This window comes from Lissotriton helveticus, chromosome 2_1, assembly GCF_964261635.1.
Source record: "Lissotriton helveticus chromosome 2_1, aLisHel1.1, whole genome shotgun sequence".
Classification (NCBI taxonomy): Eukaryota; Metazoa; Chordata; class Amphibia; order Caudata; family Salamandridae; genus Lissotriton; species Lissotriton helveticus.
Genome location: NC_136059.1, coordinates 1,877,674,206 through 1,877,699,789, shown reverse-complemented (window position 1 = coordinate 1,877,699,789; position 25,584 = coordinate 1,877,674,206). Strand labels below are relative to the sequence as shown.

Genomic DNA, 25,584 nt, shown 5'->3' with positions numbered 1-25,584 from the left:
ATAAGACCAGACAGGGAGGCCGTGCCCTCTCCATCATGGGCCCTCGGCTGTGGAACAACCTCCCCCTTTCCCTTAGAGAGTGCCCGAGCCATCCAGCTTTCAGGAAATGCCTAAAGACAACTCTGTTCTAGGACGAACGCTGCCCGACCTGTTCACTTCACAGCACCGCGCGGAGATACACCTTCGGGTGTGATGCCGGCGCGATACAAACCTACAAATAAATAAATAATGTGAGATGGTGCTCTAGCATGAGCCGAGCCTGTCTACAGCTTTCGGAACCAAGTCCTTTAGCTGTTTCCATGATAACGCTATACCATATACTCTTAAGTGCATTATCAACCTCGCGGTTAAATGCTAACTCTGGTATAACATTATCAAAACATGTCGAGTAAGGTGTCATACAAATTGGAATACTACCCCCTCGCCAATTCTGGCGATGGGGGTAGCATTCCACCCTTCTAGAGGGACACGACATGTATGTAACTGTGAACCCCGGTTAAAGTTAACTCAAGCCTTGGCATCACAAAATGGATGCTTCCACCACAGACAAAAGTCTGACCTCCTGCTGCTGGGAGTCCTTCCAGCGAGGGAGGCTTGGACAAAGGGTTTCCTGCCTTGGGAGGTGCTAGCACCACCCCAGACAGGATTTTGTGTATTGGGTAGGATAGGCCTGAAAGGAATGAGACATGCCTGGGGCACACAAGGTGCCCTGTGCATACACCGGTTCAAACCAGTTGCTGGGGCACTCCAGCCCCAGCTCTGGCGGGAAACCGGACAAAGGATAGGGGGTGTAACCACCCCCGTCCTGGTCCCACACAGGAGAGGGACCTAGTCAGTAGTGCAGCCCCCTTTAGCAGGATAAAGGTAGGAGCTGGTCCCATTCCAAATTAGATTATCCTGAACAATTCTACAAGAAGAAACTCTGGACTTCGACGTTCTGCTCCACAGAAGACTGAAGAATCTCCCTTGTGGACAAGGAGTGTCCACCCTGCAACTGCAGGCACCATCAAGCGTCCAGCGGCTTCACTTTGTCGTCTTCCCTCGAGGATCCAGACTTCAGAGCCCGACGAGACCCGGATTCCCAGACCTCTCCGACCTCAACTCACATCTACAGGAAAGCTGAGACCCGTGGGTGCGACGAGACACGTGGGACCGGCCATCTTGAACGAACCTGCACTTCGCTTCCAGCACGACTCCCGAGGTAAACTCGACCAAGTGCTTTGGGGATTGAGAAGCCCCAGCCCCGAGCAGGCCCTGCACCAAAGATCAGCCCTCCAGCTTCCACGAGATCTGCGTGGGGCCCTTCTGCTTGTTTGCTGCTCGACGCGTTGTCTGGTCACTTGCCGGCTGGCTAGTGGCCTCCTAGACGACGAATCTTTGAATCTTCACTGCTGGTCTGGTTGCTCCAGACTGGCCCTTGCTCCCTTCCAAAAGAGGGGCACCCCGGACTCTCCTAGTTCGCACCAGACGTCTTTTCCACTCACCGCGTGGGTTGCCTTTGCCAAGGCCTGTTGACTCCAATTCCGGATCCGACACCGCCGACAGCGAGAGCCTGCGTGGGACAGCTCGTGCCTCCATCCTGGTCGTCGAAGACACCTCCTGGGCCACGTGGCTGCAGAGTCAAGCGTCCACTCTTCATCTGATTGCGACGACAGCATCTGGTTCCTTCCTGGTTCCACACCGGTCACTGGCTAGTGACTTTGAACACTGTCCCCTCTGCTTTTAGGTTCTCTTCTTCACCGATCCACCCTTGGATCGCACCGGACATCTTCCTCCTGGTCGCCTGCAGCATGTTTTCTTTCAGGCTCCATTGACTTCAACGCGAAAACCCGACACACTTTGGCACCTATGCACCCGCAGCCCGTGGGTGAGGTAACGAGAGCATTTTGGTGCTCAAGGGTAGTTTAACTGTCCTAGTGTCCAGTTCCACAGTCGTTTTAGTCCTACCTAGTCAGATTTGTCCGTACTCACCTTTAACTTGAACTGTACTGTCCATAGATGTTGTTACGCATCTCGCGTGTGAGTTCACACTCCGCACGCGCGTTCCGTGGGCCTCCTATTACTTACCTAGAATTAGTGTAGCGTGGTCCCATCGATCCTACAGCCTCTGGACAGCTCCATTCCTTTTATCGACTTTCACATTCCACTTACTTAGTATATGGTTTGTCGTGCGCCTAGGGCACCATTGTAATTTCGTGCAACTTGTCGTATTTTTCTTAAGAGATTGTCATGTGCTTAGCCCTCTGACCTCATAAAGAGTTCAGAGGTGTTGTTATTAATAAATATACTGTTTATTTTCATAACAACCTGTGTGGTGTCCTTTCATCTGGTATTCAAGGGGTTATATTGTGGTAAAACAGCTGGCTTCACATGCCAAAAGAGTTTAGCCTAAGACTGCTTTGTCCATGCTACCATTAGGATAGCTGGTCTATAAGGTTGACTTACAACCAATTACCATAAGGGTTGTTTGGACTGATACAAAGTGATCACTAGAACTAGTGAGCATCATAAATCAGGCCAACTTCTCACAAAAAGTCCCCAAAAACTCAGTGAAAAAAAATGACTGGGGGTACCGCTCTCTCCGGATCTGCTCTTGCTGGCGCGGAAAAAGAAAAACTGACGTCAGCGCGCGTGGGCGAGTCTAAGTAGCGCCAGCGACGTCATCTCAGCGACTCCGATGCCAGCGACATATGCGGAGCTGTACGACGACGCCTACTGACGTGCAGGGGTACTGCTGACGAAAAAACTTTCAGGATCCAGTCTGACACCTGGGGATATTCTAAGGTAAGGAATCTATCACTAACGTGTCTCTTTCAGATCACATAATTAAAACATTGCAGCATAAACCACTCATCCTCAAAACTGAAGATGGAGCGAGAAAACTGGCAGAGAATATGAGACAGAATTGTGGCCATGCAATAGGTATGAAATCAGTGTATGTTGTAGAAGCAGGTTCTAACTCACGCCAACTAGTTGTAAAATTGGAAATGGCAAAGATACAAACTGCATTAGGGCATGTCAGTTGATAAGGCCTGCACTGATGCAAGGCTCCGTTAAACAGCAATAGCAGATAACATGACCTGCAGGACATAAAGCAGTGATATTCAAAGTACGGCCAGGGGGTCACTTGCAACCCTCTTGACCTACACCTGGAGCCCTCTGGTACACAGCAGCACTGGACTGCTGTTTACTCAACTCAGCACTAGCATTAAAATGACTTTAAACGGACAATCATTTATTTACAAGTTAATTGAATTTAAAGAAAGGAACTAACCAAAGTGTCACGCACCACTTAATTTTAGGAACACCTTCATTTTTAAATACATGTTGCGACAACTGTGTAAAAATATGATAGTCTCTTCAAAATTCAAAATGTGTATTTAATTAACATGCAGAACCGTTTCGCATTAGTACATCATATTATATCAGTGCATTCGGAAGTATTTTTTTAAGTGATAGGTTTAAGACATGACTTTAGAAACATTCATGCTTACCTCCCTCCCCTGACAATCATGCCACTGTGAACTAAGAGGCAAGTCACTTGTTATGTGCACCCTTTGGGTGGCCATGGTTGCTATTATACATGAACAAAATTATGCTTTATTAAATTAAACACTGGAGAAGGCTTTGTACAGTGCACATCCTGAAGTCATGTATTTCGAGGTCCTCATATATGATTACGAAGAAAAAGACGTGAAATAAAACAATTTTACGCTCACACATATTTGGTAAAGTTGGAAAGTCGGGCTTAATCCCAGGTTTTCTGGTTTCACATTGTGCAGTTGGGTCACTAGATGTATATGCGTTGCTTCCCCTATACTCATTTTAAGCCAACACCCACCCGCGACCGTAACCCTGCTCGCATCAATGCGGCCCTCTGTCACATCACAGATCAAACTTTTTGGCCCCTGAGAAAATGTTTGCGAGTACCAATGATATAAAGACTGAGAACGTGAGCGAGCCAAGGGGGAGGATAACGCAGGCATATTTTCAAGTTATGTGAACAAGTCTGTCTGTTCAACTAAATTGCATCCACTGCAGTTTTAAAGATACCAAATTATTTTCATGGAGTAATTAACTTTTGAGAGTTGTGTCCTTTACATTATTTGGTGAACTAGAAATTATGAATGAATTTTTATGTACTTTATCTCTCTCCTTCCTTAGCACGAAATACCCTGGGTACCCCTCTGTCTCATCCTCTTTCGATCCTTTAAACAAATGAAATCCAACCAACCACTTCCTTTTTATGCCGCAAAGACCATTTTATCTGAAATTGCTGCTGCCCAAGCCATTTTCTCTTCAACATTCTCTTAATTCTCTAGCACCCACAAGTCCAGGCATATACCCTTTAACCTCCGCCACACAATTTCCCTTTGCCTAGTCGGAAAGAAAGCGTTTCTCTGTATTTATTTCAGTAGCTTGTGATTATCGATAGAATTTTGTACTTTTCACTGATTTCCACACAAACACCCGGCACCGGGTTGGTAGTGTGGAATGAAATTAAAGTCATTTAGGAAAGCTTGAAGTATTATTTCCCAGAGTTTCCCCTGTGTATTGAGGTCACAGTGGCAGACAACTAGTGCATTGATATTTCCAAGGTCATAATATAATTTCATTGCAATTAGCTTCTCTGTAAGTAGTAGGAAAATATATTACTTATAAAGTGCTGTCAATTACTGCTATGCGACATTCTATTGCACGAGAGTTAGCAGCAAGCAGACAAAACGTTCTTGAATACTGGAAGCCTTTCACCAGTCCCAATTCCTGGAATGATGGCTAATACTGACAAATACTGTCTTTACTCTGGTATTCTTCCGTACCGGACAGAGAACGGAATAAGTCTCCTGTACACTCCTCCGAGGAGGCCTACTGTTAGCAGCACTACCCCACAAATAAGGCCGAAGGCATAGCGGGGTCCAAGGTGGGTGTACGTCTGACTGACGAACACGGGGCCCAGGGTGCGGGCCCCACTTCCAGACGCTGTCAGCCATCCCATGTACAGCCCCTGAAAGAAAACAAGGTCCAGTGTCACTGCTGCAATGCATGTACACGAGGATACACTGCCGTAAGATGTGAGGAACATTCAGTCAAACGGAGCCAAGACCAAATACTGTAGTTATTCTGTTAATGTCAATCAGCCAAGACATACCATACTAAATGTCTCAGTGCACATGGCTTCCTCACCTGGGGCTTAGGGCCAAGAATTTTCGAGTAAAGCGTGTAGGACATGACGTTGCAGACTGGATAACCCATGCCTATCAGTACGTCCGCACTGAGGTACTGGGCCAAGTGGATCACCGGGGTGTACTGACACCAGGACTGCACAGCTGGGCATCCCGTGGGTTCCGCAGTGTTGTTGGTTGGAGGCTGAGTGTTCACCTCCCTGGAAGCTGGATGCGACAGGCCAAGGGTGCTTTTAGGAATGGAAGAATTCTTTATATCTGGGGAAGAGGTAAAAACAAGTCGATCATCTGTGAGCGCCATAAAGTCCACTGAAAATGAATATGTTAGAATAACAGCTTGGATTTACCTTCCCATTTTATTTTGGGAAACTGTTGTCCCCACGGCAGTAACACAAAAAATCCAACAAAAATGACTGCCAGTCCTCCAAGTAGGATAGCACGCTCCCCAGTCCTGTTAATAAAGTATTAATACACGTGTTAAACAGGAGATCACCTTAAGAGAGCTTCTTTAAAACACTCATTGGGTTATTGCTCACATCGAACATGCCTGTTCACCATGAACGGTGAATCTATTGAAGCTCTTTTTTGGACAACCTCTTGCATGAAAATACATTTTATGTGGTTATCCAGAAAATCTGTCATGGTTCCAGACTGAAGGAAAGGGGTGGTTGTCCACAAAGGTGAAGAACGTCAGGGCAGTTGACTTGTTGTACGACATATACACCTCTTTATTTAATACTTATCATGTGTAATGGTGTCTCCAATATAATTTGCTTGTCCTACCAAAATGTGTCTCATAGAAACAATTTACTCTGCCTGAGCCTTTTTGTTTGATGTTGTGCGTCCTTCCCACTAAGTTGGATATAGGCTTGTGTCCCACTCTATTTGTTTCTTGCTGAATTTTGTGTATATTTAAGCAACTATATATAAAAAAAACAACTGTCCAGCTGTAAAATATAGTACTGATTGGGTCTATATTTATTGTTTGCTCTCATTAATCCTTGTCTAGGGACCACTGTCTTTAGAAATAACTGAGTCAGCAAGAGGCATGTTTTATGCAGGATGGGTGAAGGATTCCAAGACATGTGATGAATGAATTGGTGAAGGTCAGAAAGTTGATTTATTAAGCAGGTCTGCCTATAGGATTGGAGAATGCTACTGGAAAAAAATTCCACAACCTCCTAAAAAAGCACCACAAAATGGTTGGGGAGATCAGACACAACAGGGATAGCTAAGAAAAGGGATGTGATAATCAGGATCATTTTGGAGCGAATATTTAAGGACGAGGTTTTACAGGTCAAATCAAAACTTAGTTGATTATAAGCAGCCAGGTAATGAAAACATTCACATGGCTATTCCTGATACAAATGAATTCACATGGGTAAGTCACACATTATAAAAATGACGATTGTCAAACTGTTGCGAGATCTGATGTAATTATGTTATCAAATAAAATGTTATAACTAATTTTCCCATAATGTAACTTCAACAGATCCTCAATGAAATATTTTTAAATTGTTTTTCTCCACTCCAATGGGTTTGTTATAAAGCAAACAGTACACACTTCATATGGCCACTATGGGCTACACGGTGTACTGTTTCTCAGAGAAGCCCATCTTACAGCTTTCAAAAGGATGGCAAGACGGTAGTCAACAGAGTCCAGTTAGTGGCAGGAATAAGCATTTTTTTCTGATGTAGAGTTCAGAGGCATAGGTCTGCAAACAGGAGAAAAGTACTCTTAGAAATTAGGTTGCTCAACTGTACAGAGAGTTTCTAGAGATGATCAAAATGAGTTTACATGATAGTTTAGGTATGTGAAAAAGTCGCCAACTGAGGACGTGGATATTTTGGACAGCAAAATGACATGGCACGTTTAAGCGTTTTTGAGAGTTGGGGGGATTCTGAATATCTAAAAATATTACAATAAATACACCTACTTCTTGGATAGTATTTTCACCGCCATAAATACAATCACAGCCTCAACACCCATTGCAGCAAGGATTATTCCATTATAAAAGACGGCTTGGGTTCTCGTCCATGCATACATGTCCATTGTTAACGGTGTAGCTATGCTAGGAAGTAAATGTAAAAAAGTGAATAAGAATTTAGTGTTTTGTTTGCGAAATATTACAAATTACCAAACCTTACTAAGTACACTGCAGCAATAAACATAACATGATATGCGGACTACGAGGCAAGAAACGCTGCAAACCGTTTCCCCAAAGTCTTGAGGCCTAGAACACAAAATGCATACAACATCCTAAGTCTCTTGCTATATGCTCTTGAAAAAAATGTAGTCTGTAAAACAAATAGTTTTTACAAACTTACACTAAACCTCGACGTACAATATTATTTCTACAGATGCCTCGTACTACATTCAGTGAAACAGGTTACATCCACAATATATACCAAGTGATTTCCTTTCCGATCTCCTTTCATTCCGTAAAAAACTGAAGACCCTTTTGTTTAATTAAATTCCCTGCACAGCCAGCCCTGTTTCGGGCCTTCTGCTTGTTTCTTTCTTTTATCTATCTCTGGCGCCGGGAAACCCATTGAGGGTAGCTGTGCGCAATACAAGTTTAAATAAATAAATTAAAAAAATATCCATCAATGTTAAAAATGATAATATTTCCAAAGCATATATTAGAATACTTTCAAAAAGAATCTCTCATCTTTGGAACAGTAATCACAGTAGATTGTTCACTTTCAGCACTGGTCCTTAGTTTCCCATTTCATGAACTATCGAATTACGACGGCATTGCTTCCTGACAGCATCAAACAGACCCCGGGATGGAGATTTCCACAGAGGGGAGCGTCAAAGCACAAAAGTGACAAGTCTATGAAATTGTTAAACTACTGAATCTTTACAAGCAGAAGAAATGTCATGGGTCATAAAATACCTTAACCAGCTTACTTAATCTATCTATGTCGCTTAATAGGGCGACATAGTTCTCAGGTTCCTCTTTGGGATATGGTATAGTATCTACTTGCGTTGTAAAGGAAAAGGATAAGCAAAAATAAGGAGAATACACAGCCACATACTTCAAAGTGAAAGAGCTTTAAGCCCCTTTCATCTCCAGGCGGGCTGATCCCCATGAATCCAATGTGGTAATCCAATGAGGAGCGATGTCCAGGCGAGTTACTACTGAGTCCAGCAGAGCTTTGACATCCTCTGAATTCCACAAAATACATCTCCTGCTTAAACTCTGTAAACACCTCCTGTTGCTCCATACCATATACAAACTCATGACGAAAAGGTTACATTTTTATGGCATCACCGTCATCAAATTTGGAGAAAAAAAATGATTAGACCAAAGAAAGAAAACAGTTGTTCTTTAGTTTGTGTTGTGGGGGTTTTCAACTCGATTTAACAGAGCTTTGTTGTGGCTTTATGCTATCCTTGGTAATCTGATGTCCCAACTATTGGACCTCGTCACAGTTGTAACTGGCGAAACCCATGGAGAGGATTTTACTGGTTCAATGATCTGGTTAGAACACAAATCTTCCAGAACTGTTTTAAGTTTCCCTCTATAATTTACTGGTACATTAGGAACTCTTTGTCGAATTGGTGTAGCATTGGCTTTCATTACAATTTTGTGTTTGCAACCATAGAATTTCCCAAATTGTTACATTTGTAAATCTTTTCTTAAAAGAGCAAAATACCCATTGTTACTTCCTTCACCCCTTATGGAATACACTGGTGGCGCCGTTTTGGAATTTAAATGGATATTTAATTCCTGCTGATGGGGCAACCCCAAAATAAGAGCACCTCTTTTGGCCATGTACATTTTTGCCTCTGTTGACTCAAACATATCTCAATAAATCAAGTTTATGACCCATGAATCATCAAGGTTATACATCATGAGGTGGCAAAGTTTTTTCTTCCAGATTTTTTCCATTAGAGATCTACTTATACGATACCAGGAAAACGAATATTCATCTTCACCTGCTTTGCCATCCACGACAAAAACACACCTAACACACCTGGGAAATCCTTTAAATTCACGGTCTTTCACATACAGTAACCAATTGTAATTGAACTCATCCACTTTTTCCTCATTTTCGATGATGAATTTGAATCTTGTACATATTTTAGCCATACATACAATCCCAAAATGTCCCTTAGGCATACAGCGGTTACAAATTGTTATCTGTGACTGGAACCTTTTGAAGTTTCCAACAAGATAAATAATTTCACAACAGAACTTCCATGTTATCTCTTTTTCTCGCTTTAATGGTAACGTGCCACTTTAGGAGGTTACTTTTAGAAACGGACAACCTTCCTACATGTATTTGCATTCACTTGCAAATTACTCAGACTGCTCAATGTCTGTAGCGATGTTCACTGTAATATTCAATGACATTTCAGTGCACACCCATAATTTCTCTTGGACTTTCTTACCTTTGGTTCTCATCATACCCTTATCTCGAAATACTTGGTCATAGGTTATGGTTTCGAACTTGCACGATTTTGTCAAAGTTTGAAGTGCAAACATATATTCTTCAATGGTTTCATCCTTCCTTTGTACTCCAGAATAACATCTATATCTATCCATTATAACATTTACTTTCTTGAAATATCTTTGACTATAGCCAGGATTTTCTAAAGGTGGTATATTTTTTAATTCTTTAAGATCACCACCACCTTGACAATGTTTGAGTAAATAGAATTTCCTTTTCAGAGGGCACTCCTTGCCTTCTAAAAGATCTATAAACAGTAAAACTACCGGGTACCACACTTTCCAGTCGAAGCAAGTACTTCTACAACCCGAGGAAAAGAGTTTGGTGTTGCTATACTGGCCATCTTGATTGATAAAATCACAAACAGATGGAAGATGCATTAGATAACAGTCAAATACAATGTACCATAAAGAGATATGGCAGCTAAATACATATTAATCATCCGAAATAATGCCCTATAAGAGTTGTACTCTTGCACAAACAAAAAATAAAAACAGTAAATACACGTAAGGATTTGTGGCTTTCAGAGTCCTTAGATCTTGAACCAATATATATTAGATACGTATAACATGAAATGGTGCGGATGACTGAACAAAGATCACAGTACATGCCTGTTGGGACAAAAAGTCTTCTGCATGGTTCTAATAGATCGCTTCTGAGATACTTCAGCTGGCTCCCAAACCCGGAGGCAGCGGCCACGGATGCTTTCCTCCAAAACTGGCAGCCGGAGAGGGGCTATGCCTTCCCCCACCCCCATTTGTGATGATCATGAGTCTCTCAGTCCAGGTCTAGTGTCAAGCGGCAGACATTGTCCTGGTGGCCCAGACATGGAGATCGCAAAGAATCTTCGACTATGACCTATACAGTGATGCTCTACTGCCTAGCACCATTCCACCCAATGGTCTGGAATTAATATGAGATTTGATTTCCTACATCGAGATAACATATAGCTATCATATAAATAGAAATATCCTTCTCAGCTTCATTCCTAGACGCTGATCCTATATTATAAAAGTTGCTGTTTTTAATTCTTGTTCATATATCTCTACATGATGGGCTTCAGTCATGATAAAACCGAGACCAGTTATTGAGCCTCCTTTTTACAGCAATAAGTAAACTGGTAGCATTCCTATGTCCAGTACATGTTTGATGTACATTCTTGACCACCTTCTTTTTGGGTCCTGGCATATGATTTAATGTAGCTTTCTTGATGAAGGTGCTCTGCTCGCTGAAATGTGTGTAGATACTATGAAGACTCATCATTGAATTTAAAGTCATCAAACTGCATTTTCAAATTTATTGCATTTATTGTTTTTCATTTGTGCTAATTAATTTATCAATACTTTAACATATTTGTATACATTTAACCTCATGATTGATTGTACAGCTCTTCCAACATGGACCATACCTATAGGACATGCAGCTTTTCCTGTTGTATGAGGCATTTGGAAAACAATCGTTATTGCCATTACTGATGCTTTTATTGCTATGCTATTGTCCTAAATATGTTTATTTAGTAAAATAGAATCAATTATGGTCTTTTTAAATGATTTGTATGAATAAAAAGATTTGTCGTACAATGAGTCTTCTCCTATAATGTGGGAATAATGGTCTTGCATATTTATTAGACTAATAAGTTGCCTAGGGAATTTTCTTGAACAATCGCAAGCTTGGTATACAGATCTTCTGGAACTTTCTTGGGATTCTCTAATCCTTCTACCCCTGTTTCCGGGTCTCCTCCGGGATCCGGAGGAGAATTCCCATCCTCTGGTGATGGAGGGGTGTCCACCTCTTATGGCGTGGAGGATTACAGGGAATGCTGGAAAGTTCAAGGCCTTTCGAGAGGCACTGCATCCCTACTCTCCAAGGCGTGGGTTGACAGTACGGTCAATCGTTATCGATCAGCATGGACTTGATGGATGGGCTGGTGTCATACACATCTGGATCACGTGGGGGCAGATGTTGTCCATATCATGAACTTCTTCGCCTCCTTGGTGGAGGGCTTGCCTACAGAACAGTCAATACCTTCAGATTGGCGATATAGGCAGGTCATGCTCAGGTGGGCGATCACCTGTAGGTGAACAAGCTTTTGAGAGGCATTTGCCTCTACCTTCCTCCAGAACTGGGATGTTAACAAGGTCCTCAACCTATTCATGTCTTGGTCTTCAAATAAATGCCTATCATGGAAGGGAATCTCGGCTAAACTAGCCAATCTTCTCAGCTTAATCTCTAGCCGATGTGTCTCAGATGTCAGAGCTATAGATATTGTGGTTATAGTATTTACCCCAGAAAGGGTCACCTTACATATGTCAAGACGTACAAAATGTAATTCTTGTGTGCTTAACTACCCTTCTTTTCCCGATTCCCCAAAACTGTGTGCGGTGAAATGCATAAAGGCTTATGAAGCAATGACAGCAAACATCTGTCCCTATGGAGAACGCAACTGCTAATTGACCTACGTGAACCGTTCAGAGCGCCCTCTTCCCGATGGGTCATGCAGGAAGCTGGCACTACATCCTTAAGTGTCTTGTGCTGGGGAGATAGATGTGTTAGCTCTTGATGTGGCAGAGCAGTTGGGCAAGGCTTATGGCAACACATGGGATTCTAATGTAGAGTCCTTCACCAGCCTTCCTATGCCTCTTGCTGAACTTCATCTGTCCCTGACCCCACTTTCAGTATCCCAGGCTATTGGATATGACTTCACTCTTGTGGCAGAGGCAGTGGTGGGAGGTTGGGTCTCAGCGGGGGTAGATTCCCCATTTTGTACCGCTCCTTTGGAGAGGTGCTAATGGGAGGGATCATTTTGGGGAGGTGGAGTAAAACATAACCGTGTATTTGAAGTACATGCAACATTCGCACCGTTTTTTTGTACAAGAAACTCCCTCTGCATGCATTGTCAATACTCCACCACCTTGTATAGAAGGTATTTGTTGGTGCAGAATTGTGTTGCCTAGTGAGAGGAGTACCTTACAAATAAAATGGGAATTTGAAGTGAAGCAAATGTAAGCATTGACCAGAATATAGCAGCTTTCTAATTTAAGTAGGTTGTTTATGGGTGCAGAGAGGGCAGTGATCCAGACATATTTGTTGAACTTATTCATGGACTAAGTATTGAACAATGGTTGGAGTGTTTTCTTTGGAGAAGGTGTCTTTGATTTTGAACAGGAAAGTAATATATTGGTGCTGAATTCAGTCTCATGCCACTGGACACATTCACAGGGGTCTCTCTGGCTGGGGCCTGGATGTAGGGAGGAGTGGGTGTGATGAGTTTTTACAAAGTCTGTCTTTACAGCTTCTAAAATCTGTTCATCAGACAACACACAGTTTAGAAACGAGCAGCCCATTTTTAAGTAACTACCCCAGATTTCTACATTTGGAGTATTTTCTTTGCCATGCTAAATAGATTCAGTTAGCGGAATGATGAGGGACTCTGCAGCCCTCAACCGAGATGATACAATTTTTTACACTCTCAAAGATGACTGTTATCCACCATGTACCGGCCTAGTATAGTAAGTCCGACCGTCAATATTCTGGCCCTTGGTTTCAGCCACAAGAGCAATAAGTCACTGACCAAGCTTAGATATCTGTAGTTATCTGGGTGGAAACACAAAAGGTTTGTGTTTGGTTCCCTTACTATGTTATGTACAGCACTCTGTTGCTTGCCCATCCCCCCTGTGATGTACAATGCTGTTACTTCCCAGCTACATTGGAGCTATTTTTGTCCATGTACAAACAGACCTATTTTGGCATGTAATAAAAATAAGTTAAACCACTGCCTTATAAATTTTGTGGATCTACTATATTATTACTATATCGGTAATTTCATATTTTTCACACTCCCACTAGAAGTTGACCTGAAGATCTCCTTGTTTTGCTCATTTACAAGCATACATAATCCACAGTGTCCTTGAAACCCTGCTTCTGTTTGATTAATTCTGTAGTCAAAGTACCATTGGGGAGGGTCCTTTGGGAGATAGGTAATTTTGAGTGGGTGTTTGTTCTGGTTACTGATGCTGATGGAGGGTGACTATCTAATTTGTTGCTGGAGGGACATCGCTAGGGCTCCATCAACCCGATAGTTTAAAGGAACTGGATGTGGTAGATGATACCAGGGAATGGAGGCTATTATGGTGATGGTGTAGGAGGATTGGTGACCTTCTTTGTTGCTGGAGCTGCTCTGTATGACTATTTTCAGTTTTGGGATGAAAATGCAGAGGAGAATGGTGAATGGGGTTGTGGGCTGGTCAAATTTTGGGTGAGTTGCGACACTTTCTTATTTGAAACCAGCATCGGATAGCACCACCAGAGGAATGCAAACAATGAATACTTTAAAGGTTGAGCTTTTCGTGCAAAGTGTGAATGTATCAGATGTGTACTGTGGGTGCTTTGAATGTATACTGAACAGCCCTTGAACAGAAATGGGAGGCAACGCTGCTATCGTCGGTGCCCCCACATTACTAAACATCTGATCCCTTATGCTGGGGGACCTATACAGGGAAGGCACCTTGGCAACATACGCGATGCTGATGGAGGAGGACGGCCTGCCTCTGGGCCAATTTCTACTCCACAACTCAATGATCGCCACAATGGGGAACCACTGGGAGAACATGACCGCCGAACTGCCCATCCATCTCACAATCCAATATCTGCATGTGATGGGCAAGGGTGGATACCTCATACGATGGTTCAGTGATTCTCCCCTCCCCCCTCAATACTCCACAGCTTCTAACTCTACGACAACACTGGAAAGCAGACTTAACATGCCCTTGCACTGATGAGGAATGGACTGCCATGCTTGCGTAATGCCCGGTTAAAGCTTATTCAGCTTTATATAGTACACAGGACTTATCTCACACCTGCCAATGTGCTGTGCCCTGAGAGACGTTGACTTGCTGCACATGCTATGGGCATGCCCCTATTTACACAACTACTACTGCAGTATCACATCAATTTTATCTGCATGCACTGGACCTGCACAAATGGGAAATATGCCTCTTGGGACTGCATCGCAGGCACAAGGAACATATGGTTACTTCCCACTTTCTAGACTTGGGATTCATAGTGGCTAAGCGCCTTGTTACCCGGAGATGGAAATCCTCGGAACCCCTACCATTTGCGGCTTGGGAGGGCTCGATGCTCAATTGGACACAAGCCGAGAGTGTAGCCGTGAACAGAGACGATACACTTGAACTGATGAAATATCCATTACCACTTACTGGGATATTATCTTTTTTTTTTTAAAACAATTTTATTGATTCAAAGCATTAAACAGTGGGCATAGAAAAATCAATACATGCTTACAGGAATAGTGGGTCATCATGGAAGCAAATTCACTGGCACTTCGGGTACACAATATATTTATAACAGTTCGATAGCCCTCCCCCCTTCCTCGGAGCTCCCTCCCCCCCCTCACTCAGAATTGTTGTCACTGCCTAATTGCGGTGGCTCACATATGAAACCCCTGTACTCATTCCACGCCCCCCAGATTCTAGCCCACTTTTTCGGACATTTGCGATTCAGATACACTGCTCTTTCAGCCACCATCGCAGAGTCTAGATCTGAGCACCACTCCCTAAGCGCCGGCACCTGTGATGCACCCCAGAACCTAGCTATATTCCTTTTAGCGTACATGATTGTTGCAAAGTCATCCTGTGCCCTGGGCACCCCCCAACTTTTTGCTGACTAGAACTGGTGGTAACTGACTCTGACTGACCCTGGGCTCTGTTTAACCAGGCCCAGGGTCAGTGCCAAGCTAAAAGGAACACATTAGAACACAGTTAAGACACCCAACATACACATGGGTACACTATAGTATGGTGGGATACCCCTGTAGTTGGCATGACCTACCACCTAAGCCCCTAGTATGTAATAGGGCAGGGGATTGAAACTACCTAGAAGTCTCCAGTATCCTGGGGCATGGCAGTTTAGAGTCCACCAGATTCTATGCATCAGCATGTGTGCAGTGCTGAAGCCTGAGGTCAGTTTAAAAGCTGCACTGGTGGCCAGGACAGCTTTTTAAGCCTTAAATTGTGCCCAAACTCGACTTTGGGGGTAGGGGCCCTTACAAATTAAAAACCTACCATGTTTTGCATATTAGGGAACCCCAGGGTCACCCCTAGGTATCCCAGGGGTGGGGGGTCAGTTATCTATAAGGAGCGCCCTTATAAAATGAATTTTTAGAAGCCTGGGTAAAGTGAAATTTTACATTTCACTCCCCACATTGTCTTAAAGAGGTGCTCAAATTCGACTTTGATGCTGGAAGAATTGGGTAAGGGTGATCTGCAATATTTCTGCAGATTCAGAACCCCTGAAGTCTCCCCTAGTTGCACAGGGGGTGGGGGTCCGGTAGAAATTAGGGAAATACTTATAAAATATGGTTTTATAAGCCCTGGTGCTACAAAAGTGGAGCAAGTCATTTTCCCCATTGCAAACCCCATAGCCCATAGGATAACATGGTAGGAAGTGATTGATTAATAAATACTGATAGGAGAGGACTATCCGGACCATTCAAAGACTTCCCAGAATGGTCGTAGTAAATCCAACGATATTATATTGTTGAATTTCTCCTAAAGTGTACATACAATAAGTTATGAGACTTTCTTGTTTGTAAGTCCAAATTCAGCCTTTCAGTGGTCTGCCCTGATTGGTCAGAGTTAAGTGGATTAGCCAGGCTGCTGGGAGGGCAGTGATCTGTTCTATAGGAATGCCAGGCCAGGAGGTGGCGTCGTAAACTACGCTCTTCAAAGGCAAGAGGGGAGGCCTGGGTTTTAGTCCATTATGACAGTCGTGACCGAGAGTCAGGACTAGGCTTAAGAAAGGTATTTACAGAAGGTACTGGGAGGGTCCATGGAAATGGGATATCCCATGGGGTGTGTTTAGCCAGCTCTTACCTCCTTGCTGGAAAATCAGCCATTATGGATTTGGAAGGATGATGCACTCTGGGGAAAACTAATGCCACACACCACCGGATGTGGTCATAACTAGGAGGAGTTGCCCTGCTCTCATTGGTCAGCAGTGACCTGGTGCTTGACCCAGAGAATTTTGAATACGTAGCTGAGTGAGGCAGAGCGCGCCAGATCTGCTGCTTGAAACTGAATGAAGCAAGAAGTGACCTGCTGAAGATTTTGCTGTGTGCAAGGCACTCTAAGGCATGACCTATGAAGACTGCACCATCTGAAACTACAGCCCTGTGGATTACCTTGCTGCCAAAAGACTCAAGAGTGGAAACTCCCTGCAAGCTACAGGTTAACAGAGCTCACCTGGACAGCCCCACTAAGAATTCCAAGCCTGGAGTACCGTGGATTTGTAAGGGTTTTGTTCAAGTGGATTGCGGAATTGAAGTTTCACACTTTCAAGGACCCTCTTGGAGATTCCAGAACCTTGGATTGTGTGTTGGATACTTTGGGACCTGCAAGCAGAACGCCAGGAAGGTGTTCTAACTGGACCCCGCTTGCTGAAGAAGGCGGCCCACTACAGTGGTGAGAATTCTTCAGAACAATTTATAAAGGTGTGTCCCTGACAGAGAAAACAAAAAGACTTAAAGGGGCGCTGTTGGTTTCTAAGCACTAGAAAGTGACTAATCTATAAAAATTCATATATCAGGTTCCCTACAGTGGATTATTTTCGTTTTGGTGTCATTTAAAATATACAAATATTACCTATTTTTATAAATTGGTGTTGGATTTTTATTTTGTGTTGTGTCTTAATTATTTACTGAAATTGTGTTTTTAAATGCTTTACATACCTGTCTTTTAAGTTAAGCCAGTCTGCTCGCAGCCACGTTACCAAGGGTTGAGCAAAGGAATACTTTTCTAAGACCTATGCTGAGTCCTATCATGTGTTAGTGGCCTTATTCAGTCAGTCAGTCAGTCAGTCAGTCAAAACCACTTTATTCGATTAATTAAAATCATAAAAGTATACTAAAACATGTTAAATACATATTAAAAACAGTATAAAAGGTCAAATTAATACAATTAAATTCATGATTCCCTTTCCATACAAATCCCACAATCGATAATTTATATACAAAATACAGTTTTAAAAAAAAAAATGTTTTGCAGCATTAAAAGTCCAATCTTAATCTCCTAATTCTTACAGCAGCTGTAAAAAAACTAGCAATACAATACATAATGACAGGGGTTTCCAACATTAACAAAAATAGCAGGGCAGGTTTATACTGAGAAAAACTCATCTCTTTCAGCAAAGGTTTGACATATCGCTTACGGGTTTCAGAAAACCAAGGGCAAAAAAATAGGAAATGCGCAGTATCCTGAATAGACTTGTCATCACATTTACATGGGGTAGAATCCTCTAACTTACACCAGATTTTCATATCCCATAAGACTGTGTGAATTTGATTGAAACGGAATTTTGTCAGTAACCATCTATGGAAAAAGTTTGTTACCACTGACAAATAAGGCGCCATCTCAGGAGTGGTAGTTATCATTACATGACTCCTCACTGAGGATTTACCCAGTTCCTTCGCCTCTCGCTCCGCGTCACAGTGCTTAATGAAATTGATCTTCACCCATACTAGATCTTCTTTACATAGGGATTCCGGTCTTTCAAAAATCTCAGGACGTCCTAGCTTTGCAGCCACATTCTCTACATATGACAACCACTGGATATCCCTCACGTGATCTAGATTCATACAGTCTTTAATGATTATATGATTCAAACTAAGATTCTGGTCCAGAGTTTTATCCATTACATTATGGGTGCTAATTTGAGCATATCAGTAATAAATCCCACCCCTAATTCAAGGTGTAGGGGATAGGTCGCTGTTTGTTGGGGCAGACCGAGCAATGATCGTAGGAATTTATTTTCTTCCACTTGGATGCAATCTGTTTTTGTGTATCCCCAAATTGCTGCCCCATATCGTGCTATAGAAACTGATTTGGCTTTGTAAATGGCCAGAATAGCCTCTGTGGGTGTCCCCCCCAAGTCTTTTTGCAAACCCCAATACTGCGGAAGCAGAACTTCTAACCGCATTTGCCTTGGAGGTTACCTGCGGAACCCAGGTTCCCCTTTGATCAAACACTACACCTAAGTAGGTAAAAACCTTTACACCGGAGATAACTTCACTGCCACAGAAGAATGTTTTTTCTTTGCTTTTAGAACAACCCACTGACATTGTATGCGATTTGGCACTATTAATGACCAAGTCCAGATTGGACATAAAGGATCCAAAAGAATCTAGGAGTTTTTGCAGGGCAATCGGGGTCCTGGCTATCAGCACCGCATCGTCGGCATAGAGGAGCACCGGGATTGGTCTCCCCCCCATGCACGGTATGTCCTGAGTTACAGCTGTTAAGTTGTCCTCCAACGAATTCACGTACAACGTGAACAGCATTGGGGCCAAAATACAGCCCTGGCGTACCCCTCGTCGGGACCTAAAGTTTGCTGTACACTTCCCGTCGGTAGTCATCCTAATGGAGGCATTTAGATCTTTATGCAGCTCCGCCAGGAAGTATACCAAAGAGGAATCAAGGCCCATTGTCAGGAGCATAGTCCACAGCTTTGATCTATTAACTAGATCAAAAGCTGTGGATAGGTCCATAAAGCCTAGGAATATAGATCCCCTTTTAGCCCTCGTGTACTTTGATATTATCAGGTGGAGGTTAAGGCATTGGTCCTCTGTGCTCCTCCTTGCTCTGAAGCCATATTGTACATCCGTCAGGATATTATTCCTGGTAGCCCAAGCTGTTATTCTGGCTAGTACAACTTTTCCTAAGATCTTAACAGAGGAGTCCAATAATGATATGGGCCTATAGCATCTTGGATCTCCCCTCTGGCCTTTTTTAAACACGGGGATTGTGGTAGCTCTGGACCAAGATTTCGGAAATCCCTCAACAGTTGAAACATAAAAAACTTTAGATAAAATATCTGCCCAATAAAACGGGTTAGCCTTAAACATATCCGAAGGAACCCCATCGGGTCCAGGTGCCTTTTGACCTGCGCTACTCTCGATTGCTTCAATAACTTCAATTATGTTGAAATTTACTGGCACTATAGGAAATTCTGAAGCAGGAAGCTCAAAGAGCTCCTGCTCCATGTTGCTTCCATAAATTTTTTCAAAATGGTTAAGCCAGTCGTCCTCAGGGATATTAAGTTCCAGTTCCACGTTTTGATCACGTGCAAATAGTGGGGTATTTATTATTAACCACAACTTCGAGCTATTTTTTAAGGTAGCTTTATCCATGAGCTCCACCCAGGCTTCCCTTTTTAGATCATGTTTACGTGCTTGGGTTGCCCTGGAATAATCCTTTCTCAGCTGCCGCACTAAGGCTATGTCCCTTGGGCAGGTATTAAGTGTTTTTTTTAGGCGGTTGTGAGCTTTACTACAAGTAGTGTCAAACCAACCTAATGCCGGTCTATTTTTCCTTCCCTGGGCTTTGCATGTTAAATTCAGGGATACTATATGGCAGATGTCTTCAAATGAGGTTAGAATCTCCTCTCCTTTTGAAAGGGGATTAACACAGATGTTCAATTGTTCTGTAGCCTCAGTGGTTATGGTGAGAAAAAAAATCATCTGGTACTACCTGTCCCCACTTGATCCCGAAGGGCGACGACTTTGGCCGCCATCTTTGGGAAGAAAGCACGGTCAGCGCTCTAGCGGCCGGGCGAATTACGGCCCGGGCGCTTAAAAGCAACCCACAAGAGCGAGGAGACTTACTATACTACCATTAGTTTCAGAGCACTCCTGAGGCGGAAAGCCGGGAGTTAGGCCCCCGACCCTCATTTTAATTTTTTTTTTTTAAATTGTTATTTGCATAGTTTGTTTGTTCTTAAGAATTTGCACTTTAGCTGCTTAATTTGCACAGCCTTACCTTTCCCGCCTGGGACACTTGGGACGCTCAATCTCTTTCACGTCCAGCATTCCGAGGGCCGAGTCAGGGCCACACTCGGACCTACAGAAGCTCCCGAAGGGCGACGACTTTGGCCGCCATCTTTGGGAAGAAGGGTATATGAAAGGGGTCCCAGACCAAGAACATAGAAAAATGTTTTCAAGAAGCAAAAGATGGTGCTCAGTGTTTTTATTGTCACTGCACCAAAGGACATTCAATGTTCGAAAAATCATACATATAGTACACACATTTGGGTGCGCCCACAAAAGGGAAGTTCTAATCTTCAGAACTCCTAACCCCAGCCTGATAGTAATAATCATTATGGGAGTCTCTTTTCTTTTGTAAATTGGTTCATTGGACTTGTGTGTTATTTGACCTCTTCCTTGTGGATCTATGATAATCATGGTTTGAATGCTGAATTTAATGTTTTATGAATATTTGATTAGTGATGTACAACTAATTGAAATACACCCCCTCCCTCACACACCCTCCTTCCCTTTTGTGGGCGCACCCAAATGTGTGTACTATATGTATGATTTTTCGAACATTGAATGTCCTTTGGTGCAGTGACAATAAAAACACTGAGCACCATCTTTTGCTTCTTGAATCCATTTAAATAATTATGTGATTGAAAACATTTTTCTATGTTCTTGGTCTGGGACCCCTTTCATATACCCTAATCAATTACCCAGGTCCCACTGACTACATGGGTCTAACCCTTCTATTCACAACATCTTTGGGAAGAAAGCACGGTCAGCGCTCTAGCGGCCGGGCGAATTACGGCCCGGGCGCTATAAAATGGAGGCTATTTCCCGTCCGCGCAGCGGGCGGGCGCAACGGGCGCGCCGATGGCGCGCCGGAGGCGCGCCAGAGGCAAGCCCGTCTGGGCCCGTCCGGGCCAGAACGGGCCTAGGGCCAGCCACTATGTCCGTTGCTCGTCCGGGACCTGCTGAATTCTCAAGGGAGCAACTGCTGGCGCTACGACACCACGGGGATCTAGGGTGCCTTCAGCGGGACTGGACGGTTGCCCCACTCTGCCGCTGCCGATTCTGCCCTGATCCTATATCTGTGGGGACTAACGGCAAGAAGACTGGCCGAGTCATGAGGTTGGCGTTACTTAATTGTAGATCTCTGCCAAAACATGCGGTAGAGATCAATTTGCTGATCGAAGATTGTAACCTCGATCTGCTCTTCCTCACGGAAACATAGTTATCCCCTCATACAGATTTCGATATCATCTCTGCCCTACCTAGTGGTTTTAATATTCAGACTCATAACAGAGATGAAGGGAAAGGTGGGGGTCTCGCTATAATTTACAGAGAATCCCTGACCTGTAGATTCGAGGAAGGCGGAATCTTAGATACGGAGAGTACAGGCTTCAATATTCAACTAACACCTACGTCTTCCCTCTCTGGATTCCTCATCTACCGCCCGCCGGGTAATTTAAAACATTTCTCAGATTCCCTATTAGAAACTACCTTAGCAGCAGCAGCCCGGGCCTCCAACTTTCTGGTTCTGGGAGATCTGAACCTGCACTTCGAGGATCCTATTGATAAAGCAGCTGCTGATCTTATTTCAAACCTCAAAACCTTTGAACTAGATCTTTTAAATAAGGAATCTACTCATAATAAAGGCCACTTATTAGATCCCATCTTTTCAAACATTCCCCAGCTGAGAGTTGAATCCCCTCTGCCCCTACCTTGGTCTGACCATTATTTAGTTCCTTTCTCCTGGGAAATCCATCTTGAAAAGAATAGGGCCACCTGTCCCCGTATACTTCAAAGAGATTGGCCGAGGCTATCGGTGGAAGACCTGATCCTTGCCCTTGAACAATCTACCCCCGATGCAGAACCTGATGTACTGCAAGCAGATGTAAACTTCAATAATTGGCTTACCAATTCCCTGAACACGGTTCTGCCTCTCAAATTGAATACAAAAAAGAGCAGCACTTTTAAATCCCCTTGGTTTACGACTGAATTAAGAGATCTCAGAAAAGCCTGTAAAAAATCAGAACGTAAGTGGAGGAAAGATTGGGCACCCATTAGTAAAACCTCCTACCAGGCTGCTCTGAGACTCTATAAAACCGCACGGCAGAAATCCAAGGCAGATTTCTTTAAGGAGAAAATTAAAACGTCAGCTAACTCCTCCAGGGAAACGTTTAAAATTGTCAAGCAGTTGCTCAAAATTCCAGCTCCTATAACTACGCATAAGGACCCCGAATTAAGATGTGACCAGCTAGCGGAGTTCTTTGACGGCAAAATACAAAAAATTCTCGATAGCCTTCCCCAAGTGCCCGCTACACTACCGATAGAAGTCCCCCTCCCCGTTCCTTCTAGCCACCAACTCAAGGCGTTCAGCGGCATTAATAGGAAAGACTTCTGCAACACGCTAGCCATCATAAAAAGTGGCTCTCCATCTGACCCAGCCCCTATGCACATCCTCAAACAAATTTTGAGTACGATCTCATCTACGGCCACAGAGCTGTTAAACACCTCATACGCCACGGGCATGGTCCCCCCGAGCTGGAAACAAGCCAAAATTAAAACGCTCCTTAAGAAACCAGGCCTAGACTCTTCAGACCTGGCCAATTTCCGCCCAATCTCCTTGCTTCCGGGAATGGGCAAAGTGGCCGAGAAGGTGGTGAATAGGCAGCTCTCAGAGTACTTGGAGAAGAACGGCCTACTGAGTGACTCCCAAACAGGTTTTCGCCCAGGCCAGAGCACAGACACTGCCCTTTTAGTGGCTACGGAAGAGGCAAGATGCATCTTGGATTCAGTGGGATCAGCGGCCCTGATCCTCCTGGACCTAAGCGCTGCATTTGATACCGTTGACCATGCAACCTTGGTCCAGCGCCTCGCCAAATTGGGCATCACTGGGTCAGCCCTCAGATGGCTGGAATCCTTCCTCGAGAAAAGATCTTTTAGGATTTGGGAAAATGGTTCGATGTCCAAACCCACCCCCCTTCAGTGTGGGGTTCCTCAGGGCTCCTCCCTGAGCCCCACACTGTTCAATGTTTATATGGCCCCGCTAGAGGAGGCAGTAGCCCCCTTCGGGATCAAATCCATTAGCTACGCAGACGACACACAACTTATCGTCTCGCTGTCACAACAAAGGGGACACCCATCCGACCTCTCAAGATGCCTAACTGCTATTTCCTCTTGGATGACTGACTCTAAACTCAAACTTAATGGAGCTAAGACCGAGATTATGGTCATGGGCCACCCACTTTCATCCCTGTCCTCTGAGCATTGGCCTCCCTGTATGGGGGACCTACCACCGCCAAAGGAGAAAGTTAAAAGCCTCGGGGTTTGGTTTGAACCCCAATTAACATTCAAGACCCATGCGCAGAAAGTGGCAGGAGGGTGCTTTGGATTACTGCGGGCTGTACAGAAGGTCCTCCCCCTTCTTCCTTTCGAATCGAGAAAACTCCTAATCCAGGGCCTAATTTTGTCCAGACTAGATTATGGCAACGCCCTCCTCCTGGCGGCGCCTCAGGCCTCGATAAATATCTTGCAGCGAGTACAGAACGCTGCCGCCAGGCTACTTATGGGGGCTCCCAGATGGGCTTCAGCCAAACCATTGCTCAGAGCCCTACATTGGCTCCCAATTCAGGAGCGAATCTCCTTCAAGTCACTCTGCATTGCCTATAAATCTCTGCAAGGTAACGGCCCTCCGGCCCTGAGGGGTTTGATCTGTCCATATAAACCGGCGCGGGCCCTTCGGTCCGACGGAGAAAACTTGGCCATCACACCCAGAGTGAGGAAAGCCCGCACTGGAGGCCGCCGGTTCTCGCTGAATGCAGCAAAAAAGTGGAATGCCCTTCCCAGGGATCTACGGAAGGAACCCTCCTACCTGAAATTTAGAAAATCACTTAAAACCTTTCTTTTCCCCAAGGCCCCCTAATTTCTTTCCTATTGTGTTCTGTTATTAGTGTACCAGCGCTGGGACGCCCTTGGGCAGCCATGCGCTCTATAAACCCAATTTCATTTCATTTCATTTCATTTCATCCTCCTCCCCTGGTCTTTGGTCTTAATTGATAAAACAACCTGAGATGTATCAGTAGAATTCATAAGGGAGAAGCCATTAACTAGCTCCATCCCCACGGGATTATGGTCGCTCGCTGGCATCGGTACAGCGTTATAAGAAATCACGAATTTAAGAAGACCTAACGATAAAAATATATAATCAATTATTGAATCACAGTCCCTTCCAGTATACGTAGATACCCTAGTATTTTTGTCAAAAAATTCTGCCTCATATAAATCATTGGTTGCCAATAGATTTTCCATAACCACCCCCTTCTGACTGTGTTCAAAATGCGGGGGGGAAATACTGTCAGGGGCATCTGAGTCAATTAGGTCACAATTTACACATAAATGTACATTAAAATCGCCCAACAATATAAAATGGCAATAAGTGGTTTGCTTTTCTTTATATGTAATTAAAAAATCAGTTAGCCACACTAAGTGTTCATTTACAGGGTAGCCATTCGGTGAATTATAACAATTCACAAAGAGTACTTTGTTGCCGTCAACCAGAGTTACCTCTAAGACTAGACAGTTATGGGTGTCACAATCAACTTTTATAATTTTACCCTTTACATTCACCGAAACCAACATCAGCAGGCCCCCTCTGTTCCTTCCTGCAGGAGATGGTAATGCCGGGACAAAGAAAGAAGTAAATCCATCCAACCAAAAGTCACAGTCCATGTCCCAGGTCTCCTGCATAGCAACAATATCATACGTTTTTACAAAGTTCAGCCAGTTGGGATCTTCTCTCTTGGACCGTAAGACGGCAATATTCCAGCTTAATAATCTGATCTTATCCCTTTTATCAGGAGTACCCAGCTCCGGTTTACATCCATTACTAACTGAAGAAGGTACAGGAGCCATAGGGGCATGGACCACTACAGCAACATCTTCCATACCCTCTCCAGCCCCCCGTCAATCGCACAACTCGAGACCCGACAAAGCGTCAAATCTATTGTGCGTACTAATGTTGGGTCCAAACCTAAAGAGGTTCTCCCTCCCTGGAGTCTGGCTAGGGATAGCAGATAGAGGGCCATAAGGTGTGAAGGAGCTTCTGCCTAAGCT

At 43.9% G+C, this 25,584-nt stretch overlaps 1 protein-coding gene across 1 annotated transcript in view; it reads right to left on the bottom strand.

Annotated features, from left to right (window-relative positions):
* Positions 1-4,381: 4,381 nt before the first annotated feature.
* The window catches only part of MFSD8 (major facilitator superfamily domain containing 8), a 193,637-nt gene continuing 172,434 nt past the window's right edge, over positions 4,382-25,584 (bottom strand). The window contains exons 9-12 of the mRNA XM_078676796.1: positions 7,121-7,255; positions 5,531-5,634; positions 5,185-5,441; positions 4,382-5,005 (exon numbers count right to left, since the gene is read on the bottom strand). Of these exons, the coding sequence (XP_078532922.1) occupies positions 4,799-5,005; positions 5,185-5,441; positions 5,531-5,634; positions 7,121-7,255 (703 nt within the window). The 3' untranslated portion in view covers positions 4,382-4,798. The remainder of the gene's footprint in view (positions 5,006-5,184; positions 5,442-5,530; positions 5,635-7,120; positions 7,256-25,584) is intronic.